At 36.8% G+C, this 24,353-nt stretch overlaps 1 protein-coding gene across 8 annotated transcripts in view; it reads right to left on the bottom strand.

Moving 5' to 3' along the window:
* Positions 1-24,353, bottom strand: part of LOC117317720 (disco-interacting protein 2 homolog C-like) — a 100,768-nt gene that overhangs the window by 7,816 nt on the left and 68,599 nt on the right. For 2 of the 8 annotated variants that reach the window (XM_033872612.1, XM_033872618.1), the window contains 22 exons: positions 23,521-23,644; positions 23,220-23,323; positions 21,948-22,050; positions 21,694-21,758; positions 21,070-21,163; positions 18,349-18,468; positions 17,443-17,557; positions 17,030-17,169; positions 16,456-16,673; positions 15,308-15,435; positions 14,332-14,416; positions 13,703-13,801; positions 11,096-11,228; positions 9,535-9,653; positions 9,132-9,212; positions 7,077-7,100; positions 3,847-3,970; positions 3,299-3,340; positions 2,649-2,788; positions 1,733-1,894; positions 1,211-1,341; positions 295-386 (listed from right to left, as the gene is read on the bottom strand). In XM_033872612.1, the coding sequence (XP_033728503.1) occupies positions 295-386; positions 1,211-1,341; positions 1,733-1,894; positions 2,649-2,788; positions 3,299-3,340; positions 3,847-3,970; positions 7,077-7,100; positions 9,132-9,212; positions 9,535-9,653; positions 11,096-11,228; positions 13,703-13,801; positions 14,332-14,416; positions 15,308-15,435; positions 16,456-16,673; positions 17,030-17,169; positions 17,443-17,557; positions 18,349-18,468; positions 21,070-21,163; positions 21,694-21,758; positions 21,948-22,050; positions 23,220-23,323; positions 23,521-23,644 (2,443 nt within the window). Of the gene's footprint in view, positions 1-294; positions 387-1,210; positions 1,342-1,732; positions 1,895-2,648; positions 2,789-3,298; positions 3,341-3,846; positions 3,971-6,298; positions 6,320-7,076; positions 7,101-9,131; positions 9,213-9,534; positions 9,654-11,095; positions 11,229-13,702; positions 13,802-14,331; positions 14,417-15,307; positions 15,436-16,455; positions 16,674-17,029; positions 17,170-17,442; positions 17,558-18,348; positions 18,469-21,069; positions 21,164-21,693; positions 21,759-21,947; positions 22,051-23,219; positions 23,324-23,520; positions 23,645-24,353 lie in introns of all 8 variants that reach the window. The other 6 variants (XM_033872619.1, XM_033872620.1, XM_033872613.1 and 3 more) reach the window with 5 other exon arrangements.

Genomic DNA, 24,353 nt, shown 5'->3' with positions numbered 1-24,353 from the left:
TTGGTCCAATATTATTTCAATAATTTCAACCACAGTCAAGTAGGATACAGCAGTTTATTTGTAGAATTTTTAGTTCTAGTCCCTTCCTTAACATTAAGATTGTTCTATAATGTTCTTTTGAATATTCATAAGTGCCAATTAGTCTGGGGTAAATTATCTCACATGAACCAAGATGAGGGTTTGCAGCTCTGATCAGCTGAACCATCAGACTTATCCGAATTTTACTGTAATAAATTTTATATCAAATCAGATATGATTTTTCTGCGATAATGACAGACAGGGGAGATAACTCACCTTTGTAATTACTGACTGCCGTGTGCCAGACAGCAGGATTTGTCTCTACCTCTGAGGGAGCAATCAGTATGGAATGATGACCAGAATATATACTGAAACACAAACCGAGCAGTGAGACGTGTGTACAATGTTTATACGGACCGTTTAAATGTCACGCTACAGAGCAAGAATATATACACATGTGTACAATGTTTATACGAACCGTTTAAATGTCATGCTACAGAGCAAGAATATATACACATGTGTACAATGTTTATACGGACAGTTTAATTGTCACGCTACAGAGCAAGAATATATACACATGTGTACAATGTTTATACGGACCGTTTAAATGTCATGCTACAGAACTAGAATATATACACATGTGTGCAATGTTTATACGGACCGTTTAAATGTCACGCTACAGAACTAGAATATATACACATGTGTGCAATGTTTATACGGACCGTTTAAATGTCACGCTACAGAGCAAGAATATATACATGTGTACAATGTTTATATGGACCGTTTAAATGTCACGCTACAGAGCAAGAATAGATACACATGTGTACAATATTTATACGAACCGTTTAAATGTTACGCTACAGAACTATAATAGATACACATGTGTACAATATTTATACGAACCGTTTAAATGTTACGCTACAGAACTAGAATATATACACATGTGTACAATGTTTATACGGATTGTTTAAATGTCACGCTACAGAACTATAATATACACACATGTGTACAATATTTATACGAACCGTTTAAATGTTACGCTACAGAACTATAATATATACACATGTGTACAATGTTTATACGAACCGTTTAAATGTTACACAAGAGAATTAGAATATATCAACTGATTCACTAAAAAAATTCTGCTGTTAAGAATTTAGAATTTTGCCACTCGGAGGGTGTAGAGACTAACCTTGTTAGACACCAAAGCCCGAAGCCTAGTCCACAGTAGGGGTCGAGGCATAGGGCTACGTCACGCGATGGGTAGAACTCACACTGAAGTTTGATAGATCGACACAAAGCCGTGGCAGCTGCATGTGACATCTGTAAAAAAAAAAGACAACATTAATTACAAATTTTGTAGTGAGATTATGTGAAAGAGCCCAAATCTTAGCATCTTAGTCCCATAGCGGTGTCCAATATTTCTTTAGGAATCTCCTTATATTTTACATTAAAAGCTGAAATTTCTGTTAAGAATCAGATCATCTACAAGAGGTCCAACGGACCTGTTTTGCTTACCTGTCATGCAGCTTGTGACATAAAGACTTCAACGAACCAAAATTAATACCCATTCTTTTCAGTAATTGGGAAGAGGGCTAAAAAGGGGATTATAACATCTAAGAAATTCCTACCTTGCTGAGAATATCTATGAAGATTTAATTTTTTGTTAAGTACATTCAATTTGATCTAAGATTATAAGAATTATCAGACTGACCTTGACCCCAGCCAACATTCCTGTGGTGGAGACACTGAAGTCGAGGTAACAGATCATTTCTGGGGTGGGGGCGCGGTAAATAGCAGCCAATTTTTTCTTGGGTAGATCATCTGTGTCAAGTATGGTTGGCCAAGCCTTTGTCTCGACGATCCCCGTTGACTCCTGCAAACCATACACAGGTCACTTAATACACAAAATACCATGGAGTCAATGAAGTTTGTCTATTACGAAAAAATATGGTGAAGGAGAAAAAATCACTTTTTTATTCCACATATCGTAAATTCTGTTATTCTACACTTTCAGTACTTTGATTTGTTCTATATATTGTAAATTCTGTCACTCTACTAAACTTTCGGTACTTTGATTTATTCTATATATTGTAAATTCTGTCAATCGACTAAACTTTCGGTACTTTGATTTATTCTATATATTGTAAATTCTGTCACTCCAACTAAACTTTCGGTACTTTGATTTATTCTATATATTGTAAATTCTGTCACTCAACCTGAACTTTCAGTACTTTGATTTGATCTACATAACATACATTGTTATTCTAAACTTTCAGTACTTTGATTTGATCTACATACCATAAATTCTGTTACTTGACTCAATCAAAATTTTACGACTAAACTTTCAGTACTTTGATTTGATCTACATACCATAAATTATGTTATTCTAAACTTTCAGTACTTTGATTTGATCTACATATCATAAATTCTGTTACTTGACTTAATCAAAATGTTACGACTAAACTTTCAGTACTTTGATTTCATCGACATATCATAAATTCTGTTACACTTAACATTCAGTACTTTGATTTGATCATAAATTCTGTTACTTGACCTTATTAGAATGTCACTTGACTAAACTCTCAGTACTTTGATCTACATATTTTACTCTCTGCGACATCTCTTACCTTGAGTCTCAGCAGTTTCAGTACTATACTACTGGTGAGGATGGCCGACGCTTTGCTGACATCAACGATCATTTTAACTGTGGGAAGTGTTGTGGAAATGTTCTGTGGGTGGGGTGGCCGAATGGTGACCGGAACACAGCCTACAATTATCAAACTATATATTAAAGATCATATCTTCACATCATACATGTTTAAGAATTTGCATGTGAGGAAATCTGTTTAATCTATGGGTATTACACTGCAATTATTGTTTTATTTTCCCTTATTAGTTCACAAAGGATAATATATAGGTGCACATACAGGGGTTAATCCAGGATTTGGGGAATACTCCCCATTATGAAATTTACGGGAAATGAATGGGTGCAGAGTCTTGAATTATTCTTTAAATTTTAACATTTTACGGCTATTCTTTGCTATTAATCTTCAAATATTTCATAAAAATTTGGGGGCTTTCCCCTGTTTTGGAGACTTTTCCCCTATTTTATGTGATTTTTTCTTGATGGGGAATTTATTTTTGTTCAAAGGGGAAAACACCATCATTGGGGAATACTACCTAATTACGGTTGTAAAATTGGACTAGATTAACCTCTGACATATGAATCTAAAATATTGTATATTAGTATATTTTCATGATTTTTAAATAAACTTACCGACATAAAGACAGCCATAAAACGCTGCTACCAGCTCTATACCTGAAAATCACACAAACAGCATGATTAATGTGACATAAATACAGTCTCAGGCCTATACATACAGACATGTATCCGATCTCACCCTGCTTTAGGGACAAATATGTCACAATTATAATCCCCTCATACCTGGGTAATGTATTAAAGCCTTGTGACCCCCCCCCCACCTTACATTACCTGGGTGATATATTAAAGCAACACGGTCTCCAGTGTTGAGTACCGCCCCGCCGCTCTCTACCCCACCCTACCGCCCAGCCCCCATCTACCTTAACCTATATTACCTGGGTGATATATTAAAGCAGCATGGTTTCCAGTGTTGAGCCTTCCCCCACCTACCCCCCTCTCCCCACCCTACATTACCTGGGTGATATATTAAAGCAACATGGTCTCCAGTGTTGAGCCCTGCCCCCCCTCTACCCCACCCTACATACCTGGGTGATATATTAAAGCAACAAGGGTCTCCAGTGTTGAGCCCCCCCACCCCCCTCCTCTACCCTAACCTACATTACCTGGGTGATATATTAAAGCAACATGGTCTCCAGTGTTGAGCTTGCCCTTTTCCACCAGCATAGAGCCGATTCTCTCTGCTCGCTTGTGGAGTTGGGAACATGTCATGGTTAGCTGTGCTTGAACCTGTCAATGTTCAAACAAATATTATATAATTTTGTTGTATTGAAAGTGTTCAGCAGACATTTTCATCAGATAACTTTCTTATCACTTGTAGTAGAATTGAAAGGTTAAAATTTGATTTATCACAAATACAATGAAAAGAAAATCTAATTACAGTAGAGGCTAAAGGTCAAAGCTGGTATAATCATTTGAACACTAAAACAAGAGGACCAATGGGCATGTATCGCTCACCTGTTATGCAGCTAGTAAAGTAAAGACTTCAATTCCAAATTAATGACCTCTTATCAGTAATTAGTACATGTCAAATGTAACCTAAGGATTTTGATGATCAGGATCAAATCATTTAAGATTTTAGCTCATTTTACCTCGGTGACCTTTAAGTTCATTAAGGTCATTTAATGGTTGGATAGACGACAAACAGAAAGACAACAGACATTGCACAGGTGAGCTAACAAAAGATGCTTGACCTAGTCTAAACTTTCAACACTGATAAAATGCTAGTGTTATTGTTAATTCTTGTGCTGTTAAATACTAGTCTTCATTAATGTTTATCAGTGAAATACAAGATTTTAAAATGAAAACATGTTACAAATCTCTTGTGTGAACAGCATATTTTCAATATTCCCAGTAAACCGGCCGATAGGATATCATGGACTTATAAGAAGTAATAATAACGTTGTTTCTATAAAATTTCCTGTTTATCCCATTTTCCAAAACTTTATTTTTATAAATAAAAAAAAAAAAAAAAATTACCTAAAAGTAATTACATGCAAATGTTAATTTGTGACACAAAAAGACTATAGGTGAAAAGATTCCAATGTCAGTTATTCAAATCTCTACTGGTACACCATTGCAACACATCGAAAATTCTTTGAGTCGAGTAGTGAAACCCTGACCAGGTCCTAAACATTATACAGTTTACTGGTCCTAATTGACAGTAAGGACTAACATCCAGTACCAATCATTTTCGGGGCTACATGTTGTGTAAACTAGTTGATAGTGTTAAACATTAGATACACAAGACTTGTTATCTACCCCAAGGACAATACAAGTACAGGTTTATTACAGGACATTTTTACTTATCACAGGATTAGAAATTTGTTGGCAGAACAGAACAGATAGACCTATCACTAGGCATGGGTGAATTGTTGGATAAAAGTCAAACATGGTCTTCAAATCAGCCAATATGATCATATTCTTCTTCTGAATTAATTATTTTGTCTTTAATGTTATTATCACAATCCTGCTATGATGTTTTTTCAAAAGCTCTTTGTTTCAGTCATTAAAAATCTCATTTTTATCTTAATGTATAAATATGATTCTTCAAAAATTATGATAGAAATTATCTGAAAGAAAACAACTAGGATATATTTTAACATTAAATGTTGATATATATGCATATACATATGTGATTATAAGAATATTAAACTGGATGTTTATGACAGTTTTACAAGCGATTGTGATATAAAATAGATCCCTAGGACTTCCATAGTAACATGCATACACTGTATAATCAGACTGTTGTATGTATTGTAGATGGACTATCAACAATACCCAATAGTAGTATACGATCGTATATATAAGATATATATGTATATTGGATAGAAACATCATATGTGGCCAAGTTTAACTTTCTCAACGATTACTTGTAGTTTGCAGACCGAGTTGTCTAAAAAATGACATGGCTATGATAGGGATTACTTGTTATGCTGAACTGAAAATGCCCAACAAGAGTGGTGGATGATATCCTGCTGATGTGGGGCTCAAACTAGCAACCTTTCGCTCACTTAACATACATCCTGACACAAGGATAAATGAAAATTCCCACCTGTCAAAGCCAGTGGATATCTAATTGTCACCTCCGTTCTGATTTACGTATATACATAACAGACAGTTGATTTTGTGTTTTCAAAATGGGGGCAGGGACCATAAATCTTATTTCTTTTCTGTATTCACACTTTTTTTTTCTTTCCCTTTTTTGCTCTTTTCATCACAGGTAACATACAATAATTTCATTTCTAATCAGACTTATTTACCAATGTTATAAAAAATATTTATGCCAAATTGAATTAAAATAAAGCTAAATCTAAATTATTACCCTGCCACCTTCTGCCCCTACATTTTCAGTGGAATCACCTGCTTAATACAATAGTGAGCATACCACTCTTAAACTGTGGGGGTCAGAGGGTGTCAGAATCACACAACTTAGTAATTAATTCACACTTGAGTTTACGTTATAATTTAAACAAAAATAGTATGTAAAAACACACATAGAATTAATCATTTTAGTCTGGAAGCACGCTGCGTTTCAAAATCGTGACAAATCTTTACCTGCCATTGCTTAGAATGGTACTGAAGCGAAAAAAATAAATGGACGATGTTGGCCATTACTACTGGGTCATAATTAGTAATATTAAATAAAATGCCACAAATAACATTTCCTTTCACCTCTCACAAGCCGAGTCATGCCGACCCCCCAGCACAAATCTAAACCAACTTAAAGTCTGTGCTGAACTAGTTAATATTGAAATGTTTTTGAGAGATCTACTAAAAATTAAACAAAATAACAGAAAAAAAATTATTACAATAATATAAATAAATAAAAAAAAAAATCTTTATAAATTGATAGGAAAGATTTAAACAAATTTAACCTGTTTCCTTTGATAGACCTGAAAGTATATTTCAGATCATAAAAAAATTGTAAAACTCGTTTGTTAAATGACGGCTGCCAGAATCCGTACAATTCAATAATTGAAAATTGTTGTGATCGAAAATCTTCCAAGTAATTTGGGTAGTAACATCAATTCTATGAAATGGTTTCTCCAGACACCTCAGAACAAGCTTACAGTTTCAGAAAATATTATATATCAGTCAGAAGAGAAAATTAAGAAGTTTAAGTTTGATTTGGTAGAGAAAACATGCAGTTTGATATCTTTTGAACATTATAAAGGAGAGTATTTTCAGAAGTATACTTTTTGTAAGTTAAAAGTTCATATGCCAAGAGAAAATATTTGATAGATTAAAGTTCATTTGCAAACAGTCTTTATGTTGGTTGCACAAGACAGAGATATATACACAGGCTGGAGAAGTCCATTAGACCAAGGTTTACCTGGTACGGCCATTTCCCTTGAATCTAGCAAGTCAAATGGCACAAATATGATATAGTGTAATTCTTTTTAGAATAACCTATAGCGACTTCTTATGAAATAAATAATAGTGTAATACTTCATATGAATTATCTTAATAGTGTAATTCTTCTTACCAATAATCTTAATAGTATAATTCTTCTTATGAATTGTCTTATAGTGTAATTTTTCTTACAAATAATGTTATAGTTTAATTCTTCTTACAAATAATCTTAATAGTGTAATTCTTCTTACAAATTATCTTAATAGTGTAAATCTTCTTACGAATTATCTTAATAGTGTAATAATTCTTAAGAACAATCTTACAGTGTAAATCTTCTAGTAAGCTAGCTATGTGATGCCGTAAGATTAAAAAGATGTATAGAAGAAAAAGACCTGCAAAGACTAACTTTTCTGTAAGTTTTATTTTATTTTAAAATGTTCAAAAACAAAATTATATAAACATACCATGATATGCATAGCCAGAGAATTCACAAAATATGTATTTGGTGAAGTTTTTGTTTTATTTTGTCTAACAAGGGGAAAGAATATGTACTGACAAATATATTTGAACAAATAACAAATAGCAAAATAATCAAAATAATAAAAAATATGCCTTTATTGAAGAAAAAAAAAATCCTAAATTAACAAGCTAGAAACTACACCAAACATTGTAATTCAACGAAGTTATCCCTCAAATTGTCCCAAAATCCAAACAGCACAAAGATTAATAACATTTTAGGATGATAATTCTGACACAACTTAAACCATTAACATATGCCATCAAAATAATAATAAAATAAGGCAAAAAAAAAAAAATCACACTATCCACACCTAAACATACATCACATTTGCCATATTTTCATGAAAATCTTAAGTCAAAATTGTATTAAACAAGAAAAATGTTTTGGAATATCGCAAAACAATATTCATAGTTAATATTTCACTTCAAATGTATTGGAAACTTTAATGATGGAAATGTAGCCAAACGCACAAGTTTTAGCACAGCAAAATAAGTGACCTCTGGTGTCCCAAAGAAGTTACTGAGCAAAATAATATAGATCACAGTGACCTCTTGTGCCCTGAAGTTACTGAGCAAAATAATATAGGTCACAGTGACCTCAGGTGTTCTGAAGTTACTGAGCAAAATAATATAGATCACAGTGACCTCTTGTGCCCTGAAGAAGTTACTGAACAATATAATATAGGTCACAGTGACCTGTGGTGTCCTGATGAAGATACTGAGCAAAATAATATAGGTTACAGTGACCTCTGGTGTCCTGAAGAAGTTACTGAGCAAAATAATATAGATCACAGTGACCTCTTGTGTCCTGAAGTTACTGAGCAAAATAATATAGGTCACAGTGACCTCAGGTGTTCTGAAGTTACTGAGCAAAATAATATAGATCACAGTGACCTCTTGTGCCCTGAAGAAGTTACCGAACAATATAATATAGGTCACAGTGACCTGTGGTGTCCTGATGAAGATACTGAGCAAAATAATATAGGTCACAGCGACCTCTTGTGTCCTGAAGAAGTTACTGAGCAAAATAATATAGGTCACAGTGACCTGTGGTGTCCTGATGAAGATACTGAGCAAAATAATTTAGGTTACAGTGACCTCTGGTGTCCTAAAAACGTTACTGAGCAAATTAATATAGGTCACAGTGACCTCTTGTGTCCTGAAGTTACTGAGCAAAATAATATAGGTCACAGTGACATCTGGTGTCCTAAAAAAGTTACTGAGAAATATAACATAGGTCACAGTGACATCTGGTGTCCTAAAAAAATTACTGAGAAATATAATATAGGTCACAGCGACATCTGGTGTCCTAAAAAAGTTACTGAGAAATATAATATAGGGCACAGTGTCCTCCTGTGTCCTGAAGAAGTATTTGGAGTTTGGCTGCATGTCTTGGAATATCAGATAAACAACTGACATTGTAAAGTCTCCTTTATTTAGCATTCCATTTTGTTTTGATTAGAATATTCCAAAACATTTTTTATCATCACTTATTGGATATTCCAGAAGTACATACCTTAGAATTGAGCAATGTGTAGAGGTTGTGGTCAGGTGTGGTTTGTGACCGCCATCGTAGGATCTCGGTGAGAAACTGGTGCTGAAACATTAATATACAGATATAAACTTCCTGCCCTCAAGGTCACAAGACCAGGAATATACCATGATGATGATCAAGATGGGAAGTGATTTTAGAAATGGACACTTTAAATGTTTCATAATCTCAGAAAAATATAAATTGATGACAATTTTTATATATATTTTACAAATTGCATACCATGCTCTACTACTGGAACATATTTTTAACACATATCTACACATATAAATTGTATGCAGAAACCCACAGTTTCAGAAATAAACTATTTATCAACTTCCCTTGAATGAATTAATAATGATGATGATGAAAATGATATTTGCCGTACCGGTACCTTTCGTGCGGAGTCGGAATCCTCGTCTGATATGCTCAGTTCTCTCCCTTGTGCCCAGGCCATACGCGCCCCCTGTACGATATTCCCTACATGTACAGCTGAAGGGGTGACATCTGTAATCAAAACGGAGTTACCTAGAGTTGTATCCCAAGGGATAAATAATACCCTCCATGGGTGTCTATAGTTGAGTAGGCTATTGGTGCGAGTAATCATATCTAATCCAGTCAGTTATTACATTTTATGAAAGTCGGGATGCACAACTACATCTTGTACTGATTATACATGCCAAGTTTTGTTGAAATCAGAACAGTACTTTAGTACAGGAGTTGTTCAGACAAGCCTCAACCAATCAGAAGTCAGTGGCCATTTTGAAAAATGCATTATCGTAAAATAAAAGTCGGGATACACAACTACATGTTGTACTGATTATACAAGTTTTGTTGAAATCTGAACAATACTTTAGTAGGAGTTGTCCAGAAAAGATTATGGGACGACAGGCGGGTGGACAGACAGGCAGATTCCAGTATACCGCCCCTAACTTTGTTACGGGGGTATAATAATCATACTGTCGTTAGGTCGGGGTAAGAATGAAATACACAAGTCTGAGGCTATGATCACCAGTAAGTTGTATGAAAATATTGTCAACAATATCAGACAAAATAAAGTAAATAATGTCAATAACATTACAATGGAATAATTTCTGAGGTTTGGTTTATTTTGTTCAACATCCCATTAACAGCCAGGGTCATTAATGACATGCCTGGTTTGGAGGTGGAGGAAAGCCTGAGTACCAAGAGAAAAACCACCGACCTACGTTCAGTACCAGGTAACTGCCCAACGTAGGTTTCAAACTCCCAACCCAGAGGTGGAGGACTAGTAATAAAGTGTCCGGACACCTTAATCACTCGGCCACCAACTGAGGTGAAGAGATGTCACTTTAACCACAACAAAATCTACTAATTCCACTGGTATTATTTTGCATTAAAAGAAGCAGTATCTGAAACTCGTTTTGTTATTGTTTACGGCGACAGTTCTACACTGCTACTCCTTAGACTAATTATCCTTCTGAATAAATATAGCTACCTAGGTCATGTTTCAATCATAAATACTCCTTGACTAAAGGAAATTTGTTAACTTCAAATATTCCATAGGGAATCCTTACAGAATTGAAGGTTTCTGGTTTGCTCTTGTTTAACGTCCTATTAACAGCCAGGGTCATTTAAGGACGTGCCAGGTTTTGGAGGTGGAGGAAAGCCGGAGTGCCCGGAGAAAAACCACTGGCCTACAGTCAGTACCTGGCAACTGCCCCACATAGGTTTCGAACTCGCAACCCAGAGGTGGAGGGCTAGTATTAAAGTATCGGGACACCTTAACCACTCGGCCACCGCGGCCCCGTCACAGAATTGAAGGTATATTCCTTAACAAAGATTTCCCCCGAATATCCAATAATGCTTTCTTATGAAAGTTTTAAGTTGGGGGATTTCCTTAAGTTAAGGAACGTTGGTGAAAACCATGACCCGATATAACAAGTCAATACATATCCACTGTACCATACCTGGTCTGTGTTCGCGAGGTTTTGGGAGGTTGGTTACACACGTATGGGGACACATCAACACATTGGCCGGGTGTAATGACCCATCAAGGAATTTCTTCTTTGTCTCGTGGAGATGAATACCACCAAGTGGTGTCTACAAACAAAATGACACAGAAACATGTCTTAAATTTAAAATGAAAAATTCAACATCTGGTAATTCTGGTCATTCATATCAATCTTACAAAGAGACAACAGCTTACTGAGTCGGTCGAAATTCAGGGTTTTTTAAAGTAGGTCAAAGGTCACAGTCAATGTCAGGTCTGTAACAATAGTACCAATGGACAGGTCTTGTCACAAAGAACACGTCAAATTTATAATCCCTATATCATATGGTTAATATACTGTGGCCAAGGTTAAGTTTGTTAAAAGTGGATTACTGTAAGTCAGTGGATACTTACAATGGGGAGATAGTTTGACAGACTATAGTATACTTACTTTGGGGAGATAGTCTGAGGGACTATAGTATACTTACTTTGGGGAGATAGTCTGGGCGGACTATAATATACTTACTTTGGGGAGATAGTCTGGGGGACTATAGTATACTTACTTTGGGGAGATAGTCTGAGGGACTATAGTATACTTACTTTGGGGAGATAGTCTGAGGGACTATAGTATACTTACTTTGGGGAGATAGTCTGAGGGACTATAGTATACTTACTTTGGGGAGATAGTCTGAGGGACTATAGTATACTTACTTTGGGGAGATAGTTTGATGGGGACTATAGTATACTTACTTTGGGGAGATAGTCTGAGGGACTATAGTATACTTACTTTGGGGAGATAGTTTGATGGGGACTATAGTATACTTACTTTGGGGAGATAGTCTGAGGGACTATAGTATACTTACTTTGGGGAGATAGTCTGGGCGGACTATAATATACTTACTTTGGGGAGATAGTCTGGGGGACTATAGTATACTTACTTTGGGGAGATAGTCTGAGGGACTATAGTATACTTACTTTGGGGAGATAGTCTGAGGGACTATAGTATACTTACTTTGGGGAGATAGTCTGAGGGACTATAGTATACTTACTTTGGGGAGATAGTCTGAGGGACTATAGTATACTTACTTTGGGGAGATAGTTTGATGGGGACTATAGTATACTTACTTTGGGGAGATAGTCTGAGGGACTATAGTATACTTACTTTGGGGAGATAGTTTGATGGGGACTATAGTATACTTACTTTGGGGAGATAGTCTGAGGGACTATAGTATACTTACTTTGGGGAGATAGTTTGATGGGGACTATAGTATACTTACTGTGGGGAGATAGTCTGAGGGACTACAGTATACTTACTTTAGGGAGATATTCTGAGGGACTATAGTATACTTACTTTGGGGAGATAGTTTGGAGGGACTATAGTATACTTACTTTGGGGAGATAGTTTGAGGGACTATAGTATACTTACTTTGGGGAGATAGTTTGGAGGGACTACAGTATACTTACTTTGGGGAGATAGTTTGGAGGGACTACAGTATACTTACTTTGGGGAGATAGTCTGAGGGACTATAGTATACTTACTTTGGGGAGATAGTTTGGAGGGACTATAGTATACTTACTTTGGGGAGATAGTCTGAGGGACTATAGTATACTTACTTTGGGGAGATAGTTTGAGGGACTATAGTATACTTACTTTGGGGAGATAGTTTGAGGGACTATAGTATACTTACTTTAGGGAGATAGTCTGAGGGACTATAGTATACTTACTTTGGGGAGATAGTTTGAGGGACTATAGTATACTTACTTTGGGGAGATAGTCTGAGGGACTATAGTATACTTACTTTGGGGAGATAGTCTGGGGGACTATAGTATACTTACTTTGGGGAGATAGTCTGGGCGGACTATAGTATACTTACTTTGGGGAGATAGTTTGAGGGACTATAGTATACTTACTTTGGGGAGATAGTCTGAGGGACTATAGTATACTTACTTTGGGGAGATAGTCTGAGGGACTATAGTATACATGTACTTACTTTGGGGAGATAGTTTGGAGGGACTATAGTATACTTACTTTGGGGAGATAGTCTGAGGGACTATAGTATACTTACTTTGGGGAGATAGTCTGAGGGACTATAGTATACTTACTTTGGGGAGATAGTCTGAGGGACTATAGTATACTTACTTTGGGGAGATAGTCTGAGGGACTATAGTATACTTACTTTGGGGAGATAGTCTGAGGGACTATAGTATAATTACTTTGGGGAGATAGTTTGAGGGACTATAGTATACTTACTGTGGGGAGAGAGTCTGAGGGACTATAGTATACTTACTTTGGGGAGATAGTCTGAGGGACTATAGTATACTTACTTTGGGGAGATAGTCTGAGGGACTATAGTATACTTACTTTGGGGAGATAGTCTGAGGGACTATAGTATACTTACTTTGGGGAGATAGTCTGAGGGACTATAGTATACTTACTTTGGGGAGATAGTCTGAGGGACTATAGTATACTTACTGTGGGGAGATAGTCTGAGGGACTATAGTATACTTACTTTGGGGAGATAGTCTGAGGGACTATAGTATACTTACTTTGGGGAGATAGTCTGAGGGACTATAGTATACTTACTTTGGGGAGATAGTTTGGAGGGACCAGAGCTAGACAATACACCCCTACTTGATGTATGCTATCTACTGCCTGAAGAACACGACTCATCCACTGGAAACTCTAAAAAAAATATTGACCTTATTAGACAAATGTGCATATAGTTATTTTCTGCTAATACAATAAAGAAATTCTTTAATCTGATAATTAGTAAGGCATTGAATTTGAAAAGTACATGTACATCCATTGTCAGAAGAGAAAACACAAGGAGCCCCGTGGACACAAAAACATGTGTTATATTTAAGCTACACGATTTAGAATTTTCTGTAAATTGGTCAAACAGAAATTAAGTATTAATAAGCTGATGTATCTTACTAGCAATAAATACACAAGGGCCTTCAATGAATCTTCATTTCATCAATTTCTAATGAATTTGAAGCAAATTAAAGGTAATTTTTATCTACAGTAGCATACTCTGAACAGCCCCACAAAAACAAAATTTCTATAAATCGAGCCTCTATCTACAAAGTGGACAGAAAATGTTGCTCAAAGGCCACTTCAATGAAATAGCATGATTTCGACACAGAAGAATATAGGTAACCAGATACGCAGGCGGCCCAACATGGTACGATTAGTAGTGGATGATGTCTTACCTCTTCTTCTGTACAGTCCGGTCTCTGTTCTGCGATAATCACAATTCGCTCATCTTTTAGCACTGGTATGGAAAATACTGCAATCCTACCAAACAAGGGAGATAATCAGTAGGTGTTTTTATCGAATTTGACAGCTGCTATTTGAAAAAAGCCGGAGTGACAGAATAAGCTCTCACTCTTCTTCTATGAGATGAGCTAAAAAGGTCTAGACAGTTTTACCTATATAGAGAACTCATTGATCTACTCACAATCAAAGTAACTACTATAATAGAACACTGGAACAATCGAGCATAAAATGTGGGTCAGATTCCAGATACCATAACATATCCTATGCAATATAACCATTCTTAAAGTACTCAGCTATGTATGTTTGGATAGCGATATATACTATCTTGGCTATTTAAGCACGGCTCATCAGTATCTGCGGTCAGTCGGGGCTAATATGTGATACCCTCAAATTGTCATTCCATACTGAACAATGGGCAAACCTAGTCATGATGGATGTTTGTTTGTTTTTGTTTGACGTCCTATTAACAGCCAGGGTCATCTAGGGACGTGCCTGGTTTTGGAGATGGAGGAAAGCCGGAGCACCCAGAGAAAAAAACACTGAACTACGGTCAGTACCAGGCAAACCCAGAGGTGGAGGGCTAGCGATAAAGTGTCGGGACACCGCAGCTCCCCCTAGTCAGGACTACATTTGGTTTATTCGGTTTGTTTTGTTCAACGTCCCATTAACAGCCAGGGTCATTTAAGGACGTGACTGGTTTTGGAGGTGGAGGAAAGCCGGAGTACCCAGAGAAAAACCACCGGCCTACAGTCAGTACCTGGCAACTGCCCCATGTTGGTTTCAATACTTGTAACCCAGAGGTGGAGGGCTAATGATAAAGTGTCTGGACACTTTAACCACTCGGCCACCACGGCTTCCCCTAGTCAGGACTACAACACGTCCCAGTACATACTTCCCTATGTAACATACCTTCCTCTATATATAAATTTCATTGGTTCTACAGCTAGCACCGTGGCGATAATATCGTCGGTGTTGTGTCTGCGTCCGGATACACTCATTAGGCCTTCCTTACTACCACACACAAACACCAAACCTCCCTGAAACAAAACAAGGTTTATTCAACATTGAAAAATACATAATATCCTAAAGTAGTTTCTGTCACATACAATTAACTTTTGCGAATTTTGAGGTCAAAAATTAATTGCTGTAAATCTAAATCGTGATAATGAAAACATATCCCTGACTATTTTACAGTACTTGTACAGTAGATTAAAGGTTAACGTCTTTGATCGGAGTTAAAAATGATTTTCCCAGAGTGTTCAATACTAAAACTGCTTCTATGTCCTATATTCGTTAGAACACTTAAACAATTTTCCATAAATCTCTCAAGGAACCGAAAGTTATATTTGGTAACAGATCGTTAACTGACCCGTGTCCACCAATGGTGATATTACCCATCACATTGGCCAAGTTAATACTTTAAAATGGCCACTCTACAGTATTTAAGACTGTGCACCTTAAGTTTTACGATGGTGGATCAGAATTTTGCATAAATGTGGCACCACAGTAAATTAGACCTTGTTGGTTAATGCTAGTCTGTATGCAAATATAAAAGCTGCCAAAGACAGTTGGTATACAGTATGTCAAGAATTTTAAATACAACAGCTGCCAAAGACAGATGGTATTAAGTATGCCAAGAATTTTAAATACGATAGCTGCCAAAAACAGTTTGTATACAGTATGCCAAGAACTTTAAAATTGCCAATCTGGTTTTCTCTTGTATATTTGAAGGATTGAAAGTAGGGAAAATAAAACTGTGACTAAAATGTATGATATCTCAGTAAACATGTTTTAAAGACATTGACTTGACAGCCTTAAATCCCACACCTTTAAAATATCAAACCTTATCAAACTGAATTTTATTTACGCACACCTTTAAAATATCAAACCTTATCAAACTGAAATTTATTTATGCACGCCTTTAAAATATTAAACCTTATCAAACTGAATTTTATTTACGCACACCTTTAAAATATCAAACCTTATCAACTGAATTTTTATTTATGTTAAGTATAACGACAGATTAATGCAAACATTAAGACAGACACAAGACTTACCGGACCAAGAAAGCCGAGAAGTCCAGTCCGCACATACATCTTGTCTCCAGCCGATCGGCCATCGCCGTGGAAAGGCTGAACCTGGAAAGTGTTGCTAGTAATACCCTGTAGGCCCCAGTAACCTGTGCCTGCATAACCTGAACACACACAGAGCTCCCCGACCTCATCCGTCTTACATAGAACGGGTGGCCCGTCGATCTTTATTACTACCATCACAGCTACAAGTGACATCAACATCAGGCATAAATTACATGATAAATCATACTTTTTTTTCAAAAAAGAATTCAAAACTATTACAGACATGATCACTGTTAAATTAGAAAAATAACAGGTGGAGATTAAAGATAAAAAAAAGGTTTCAAATTTTATATCTTTAATGCCAATCAATCTTTACCACTACCATCACAGCGACAAGTGACGTAAACATCAAAAACTTCACAAGTACATTAATCGATTCTGTGAAGTTTATGATAATTTCACCTAGAACAATAGAAATTTTAAGACTTGACATTTCATCAAAAAAATGAGAGAACTTTTTATGTGAAGACCTTTGAACCTTGTGACCTCTACTGACCTCCAGGCATGACCTGGCCGCAGTCCTGAAGTGTGAGTGATGTTAGGCTGTTCTCGCTGTCGACGCGCACCACACCGTGACTGAGACCCTGCATGGAAAGTATACCCCGCCCCGTCTTACTGGCGCTCGTCTTACCCGGCCTACAAACACAATGTCACATCATATTCATAGCTTAACGGTTTTATACAAATGGCATATGTGACGCAGAGGTCAAATCATGTCATAACTAAGGTGAAGGTCATCTCACATTTTAAACAAATATTAACAAGAGTTGTATGAATCAATAATCGGCCAGATTAGATATGACAAGGTCAAGGTCACTACCTATTATCTCAAGGTCATGTAATATATTCTAGTCAATATCCAACCATTCCTACATATTGTGTAAAATTCAAATAAGATCCGTGTCGCACCTTCTGATGGAGACAGTGAGGGCCTCCGAGGAACTGGCGTATGGACAGATCGCCTCGGACTTCAGACCTTTACTCTGGAACGCATTGAGGAAGGCGTCACACGAAGTCAGGGACCCTGTCAATAGAAAAGGTTCGGATTATCTTCCCTTCTCCACAGAACGCAGGTGTACATCCCAAAATAAGCGTGTATCAGAACTGTGACAAATGTAAGACCAGATTGAATAGATACCACATATTATATACTAGTAATCTAAGGAAGTGTGGTTGCTTTGTCTCACTGACAGAATTAACAGCAGATATCCTCCATTTCACATCATACCAAAAATTATAATATTGATTGCTTGACTTCCAAATGGATATTGAAATGAAACTTGTCCATAGTCCACTATTACCCCCATTTAATTTAACAAGAGGCCCAGAGGGCCTGCATCGCTCACCGGGGGGTTTCAGTAATCATGGCAAAACATTTTCATTCAAGTTATAATACAAATATTTTCATATTTCTGAGCTGATTCCCCCATCAATGGTTCAAAGCAAATGTGGACCAAATCATGTCATTTTTAAAAAGGAAGAATTAGGATTTTCAATCATTCAGAACTAGCCGTGATCTAAAGGATCCATCTTAATACCTCTATCGGCGTAGCCCCTTTGGCTCTAGGGAAGCCACACACTTCATTTATAAAACATCGGATAACTATCAGCATAGCCCCTTTGGCCCTAGGGAAGCCACACACTTCATTTATAAAACATTAGATCACTTTGGCCAATAATGCTCCAAATATTAAAGGAAATGTTGAAATGTGTTAAAATGTATAACAGTCATCACAAACCTTGGTCCCTCCCAACAAGGAGATGATACTATACACTTTGAAATTTTACTTGTCCAGGCTGGAGTTGAAAACTTACATGGATTGGCCCCATCAGCCACCAGCAGTAACCTTAGAGAACTGAAGTTGACGTCCTTATGATCTTTCTGTGCCAACAGGCCCCAATGCATGTCTCGTGACTTCACAATGCCAACAGATGCTGTAAATGATACAGGAACATTTCACAATCAATAAACTTAGAGAAACTTACAAATGACAAAAGTTCTTTGTGAGACACACACAAATGACAAAAGTTCTTTGCGAGACACACACAAATGATAAAAGTTCTTTGTGAGACACACACAAATGACAAAAGTTCTTTGTGAGACACACAAATGACAAAAGTTCTTTGTGAGACACATACAAATGACAAAAGTTCTTTGTGAGACACACAAATGACAAAAGTTCTTTGTGAGACACAAATGACAAAAGTTCTTTGTGGGACACACACAAATGACAAAAGTTCTTTGCGAGACACACACAAATGATAAAAGTTCTTTGTGAGACACACACAAATGACAAAAGTTCTTTGTGAGACACACAAATGACAAAAGTTCTTTGTGAGACACATACAAATGACAAAAGTTCTTTGTGAGACACACATGACAAAAGTTCTTTGTGAGACACAAATGACAAAAGTTCTTTGTGAGACACAAATGACAAAAGTTCTTTTCGAGACACACACAAATGATAAAAGTTCTTTGTGAGACACAAATGACAAAAGTTCTTTGTGAGACACAAATGACAAAAGTTCTTATCGAGACACACACAAATAATAAAAGTTCTTTGTGAGACACATACAAATGACAAAAGTCCTTTGTGGGACACACACAAATGACAAAAGTCCTTTGTGAGACACACACAAATGACAAAATTTCTTTGTGAGACACACAAATTACAAAATTTCTTTGTGAGACATACAAACGACAAAAGTTCTTTGAGACACACACAAATGACAAAAGTTCTTTGTGGGACACAAATGACAAAAGTCCTTTGTGAGACACATACAAATGACAAAATTTCTTTGTGAGACACACAAATTACAAAATTTCTTTGTGAGACACACAAATTACAAAAGTTCTTTGTGAGACACACAAGTTACAAAAGTTCTTTGTGGGACACACACAAATGATAAAAGTTCTTTGTGAGACACACACAAATGACAAAAGTTCTTTGTGAGACACACAAATGACAAAAGTTCTTTGTGAGACATACAAACGACAAAAGTTCTTTGAGACACACACAAATGACAAAAGTTCTTTGTGAGACACACAAATTACAAAAGTTCTTTGTGAGACACACAAGTTACAAAAGTTCTTTGTGGGACACACACAAATGACAAAAGTCCTTTGTGGGACACACACAAATGACAAAAGTTCTTTGTGGGACACAAATTACAAAAGTTCTTTGTGAGACACACAAGTTACAAAAGTTCTTTGTGGGACACACACAAATGACAAAAGTCCTTTGTGGGACACACACAAATGACAAAAGTCCTTTGTGGGACACACACAAATGACAAAAGTTCTTTGTGGGACACACACAAATGACAAAAGTTCTTTGTGAGACACACAAATTACAAAAGTTCTTTGTGGGACACACACAAATGACAAAAGTTCTTTGTGAGACACACACAAATGACAAAAGTCCTTTGTGGGACACAAATGACAAAAGTCCTTTGTGAGACACATACAAATGACAAAAGTCCTTTGTGGGACACACAAATGACAAAAGTTCTTTGTGAGACACACACAAATAACAAAAGTTCTTTGTGAGACACATACAAATGACAAAAGTCCTTTGTGGGACACACAAATGACAAAAGTCCTTTGTGAGACACACAAATTACAAAAGTCCTTTGTGGGACACACACAAATGACAAAAGTCCTTTGTGGGACACACACAAATGACAAAAGTTCTTTGTGAGACACACACAAATGACAAAAGTCCTTTGTGGGACACACACAAATGACAAAAGTCCTTTGTGGGACACACACAAATGACAAAAGTCCTTTGTGGGACACACACAAATGACAAAAGTTCTTTGTGAGACACACAAATGACAAAAGTCCTTTGTGAGACACACAAATGACAAAAGTTCTTTGTGAGACACACAAATAACAAAAGTTCTTTGTGGGACACACACAAATGACAAAAGTCCTTTGTGGGACACACACAAATGACAAAAGTTCTTTGTGGGACACACACAAATGACAAAAGTTCTTTGCGAGACATACATGACAAAAGTTCTTTGTGAGACATACATGACAAAAGTTCTTTGTGAGACACAAAAATGACAAAAGTTCTTTGTGAGACACAAAAATGACAAAAGTTCTTTGCGAGACACACAAATGACAAAAGTTCTTTGTGAGACACAAATGACAAAAGTTCTTTGTGAGACACAAAAATGACAAAAGTTCTTTGTGAGACACAAAAATGACAAAAGTTCTTTGCGAGACACATACAAATGACAAAAGTTCTTTGTGAGACACATACAAATGACAAAAGTTCTTTGTGAGACACAAAAATGACAAAAGTTCTTTGTGAGACACAAATGACAAAAGTTCTTTGTGAGACACAAATGACAAAAGTTCTTTGTGAGACACAAAAATGACAAAAGTTCTTTGCGAGACACAAATAACAAAACTTCTTTGTGGGACATAACATTCATTGCACCAATTCTTATGATTTTATTTGAACTATTCACTAGTACAATGTTCTCAAACATCACATATCAGAAACAATGGCATGTGCTACTGACCTTTGTATTTAGTTATCATTTTCATCCAGGAAGCTGGGTCAATCTTCATCAGAGAATACGGTATAAATATCACATGCATGCCATTGAATACGCTCTGTAATAGAGGAACAATTAAGAATATTTCAATCTTTGTTTTCAATAATATCACATGCATGCCATTGAATACGCTCTGTAATAGAGGAACAATTAAGAATATTTCAATCTTTGTTTTCAATACATATATCAAATATATATGTCAATGTAAAATGCCTTAATTATGACACCGGTATCAAAAACATAAATCTTAATCAACTGTCGAAATCAACTGAAAACCATTTCCTCCCCCAAAGATAACTATATCAGTCAACAGTAGAGTATAGCGGTGATAATCCTCGACTCCTTTTTCAAGGATAATTTTTCCACAATTGTACTCATTAAGTTTAAAATTTTCCTCAATAAACCTCTCCAAATTCTTTTGCATTTGAAGTATACTGAACTGAATCTTAATCCTCTCACCTATTTATTCTTATCATAATATCAATGATGCATTTTTTCATAATTTGAATGTTAACAGGTCAAATGTGGAAAAGATTTTTTTTTTTTTCTTCACAGTTGAAATTTTAATTTGAGATAATGGAAACTTACACATAAAATTCCATGCCATAGACCAACATCTCTTTTGAAATCTAGGACACACACCATTACTTCACCTGTAAGAGAATATAATATGGACAGTTTTCAAGTTGAAACAAACAATTTGTTTAAACATACTCATATCACTTAATGCAATTTTTGTTTGACTTGTTTCAATATACAGTTTTTCAGGATTAATTACCAAATTTGTCTAAAATTCACTAAATCCAGGTATGATTTGTGAAGAATTTTTTTCTATGACTTACCTTCTGTATAGTTGGATGCTACTGTAAGTGTCTGGCAGTGACACAACATAGCACTTCGGGTGACCTTGACCCCTACTGTACTCCCCTCCTTACTCTGTGTATACTGTAACATAGACATATATGTATATTAACTCAACATAGAACTGTCTGTCACCAGTACCAGTGACCTTGACCCTACTGTACTCCCCTCCTTACTCTGTGTATACTGTAACATACACATATATGTATATTAACTCAACATAGAACTGTCCGTCACCAGTACAAGTGACCTTGACCCCTACTGTACTCCCCTCCTTACTCTGTGACATAGAACTGTCTGTCACCAGTATGAGTGACCTTCACCCCTACTGTACTCCCCTCCTTACTCTGTGACATAGAACTGTCTGTCACCAGTATGAGTGACCTTCACCCCTACTGTACTCCCCTCCTTACTCTGTGACATAGAACTGTGTGTCACCAGTAAGAGTGACCTTCACCCCTACTGTACTCCCTTCCTTACTCTGTGACATAGAACTGTGTGTCACCAGTAAGAGTGACCTTCACCCCTACTGTACTACCCTCCTTACTCTGTGACATAGACCTGTCCGTCACCAGTATAAGTGACCTTCACCCCTACTGTACTACCCTCCTTACTCTGTGACACAGAACTGTCTGTCACCAGTATGAGTGACCTTCACCCCTACTGTACTCCCCTCCTTATATAGAACTGTCTGTCACTAGTATGAATGACCTTCACCCCTACTGTACTCCCCTCCTTATATAGAACTGTCTGTCACCAGTATGAGTGACCTTCACCCCTACTGTACTCCCCTCCTTATATAGAACTGTCTGTCACCAGTATGAGTGACCTTCACCCCTACTGTACTCCCCTCCTTATATAGAACTGTCTGTCACCAGTATGAGTGACCTTCACCCCTACTGTACTCCCCTCCTTACTCTATATTAACACACAACAAAACTGTCTGTCACCAACAGTGACCTTAACGCCTTGTCACCTTTATAGTTAATGACTGTCACAGTTCAGTAAAAACTACCAGGTATTATACTCATGTACATCAGTAATACAAAACACCAGTTTCATTTCAAGAACTTGGCAACATAAAAGGCCTATTCTGGGTTACTTTGGCAAAATAATAAAAGGTCTATTCTAGGTTTTTTTAGGCCAACATAAAAGGTCTATTCTAGGTTCTTTTTTAGGGGAATATAAAAGGTCTATTCTTGGTTACATTGACAACATAAAAGGTCTACTCGGCTTACTTTTGATGAACTCACCTCTACATAAGCAGGACAATCTTCTGACTGTTTTGGAGGAGGGTGCCAGTCCTTTGGAGGTTTACTTAGATGGTCTGTGATAAACCAGCTTAGTTTTGGCCAGCCTACAAAATTAACAGTATACTGACAACTTATGTCCCAACATGTTGGTGTTGTCAGAAATGTGTTCCATATATTTGTTTAAAAGGACTTTAATTTTCATTGCCAGTAAGAAAACAATTTTTCGAAAAGTAAAATTCCTTTTTCAGATAAAGCAAGTCAATAAAAATTTCAATGTTAATTCTAAAAAGAAATATTGTACCTTTAAAGTTAGCGACATCGCCGTTTGATGATTTGCTCATGCCTTTATGACATGCCTCCGAGGTTAGGGCCCACTGGACGTTCAGACTTCCCAGGAGAAAGCCTATACCCTGTCCTCCAGCGTCCTGGGGAAATTCAATCAATTCTATAACAACAGTAATGACCCGGAGAATCTACCGTCCTCCAGCGTCCTGGGGAAATTCAATCAATTCTATAACAACAGTAATGACCCGGAGACCCTACCGTCCTCCAGCGTCCTGGGGAAATTCAATCAATTCTATAACAACAGTAATGACCAGGAGAATCTACTGTCCTCCAGCGTTCTGGGGAAATTCAATTAATTCTATAACAACAGTAATGATCAGGAGAATCTACTGTCCTCCAGCGTCCTGGGGAAATTCAATCAATTCTATAACAACAGTAATGACCCGGAGACCCTACTGTCCTCCAGCGTCCTGGGGAAATTCAATTAATTCTATAACAACAGTAATGACCCGGAGACCCTACCGTCCTCCAGCGTCCTGGGGAAATTCAATTAATTCTATAACAACAGTAATGACCCGGAGACCCTACCGTCCTCCAGCGTCCTGGGGAAATTCAATCAATTTTATAACAACAGTAATGACCCGGAGAATCTACCGTCCTCCAGCGTCCTGGGGAAATTCAATTAATTCTATAACAACAGTAATGACCCGGAGAATCTACTGTCCTCCAGCGTCCTGGGGAAATTCAATTAATTCTATAACAACAGTAATGACCCGGAGACCCTACTGTCCTCCAGCGTCCTGGGGAAATTCAATTAATTCTATAACAACAGTAATGACCCGGAGACCC

Source organism: Pecten maximus, chromosome 19, assembly GCF_902652985.1.
Source record: "Pecten maximus chromosome 19, xPecMax1.1, whole genome shotgun sequence".
In the NCBI taxonomy this organism is placed as follows: Eukaryota; Metazoa; Mollusca; class Bivalvia; order Pectinida; family Pectinidae; genus Pecten; species Pecten maximus.
This window is presented reverse-complemented; position numbering and strand designations above follow the sequence as displayed.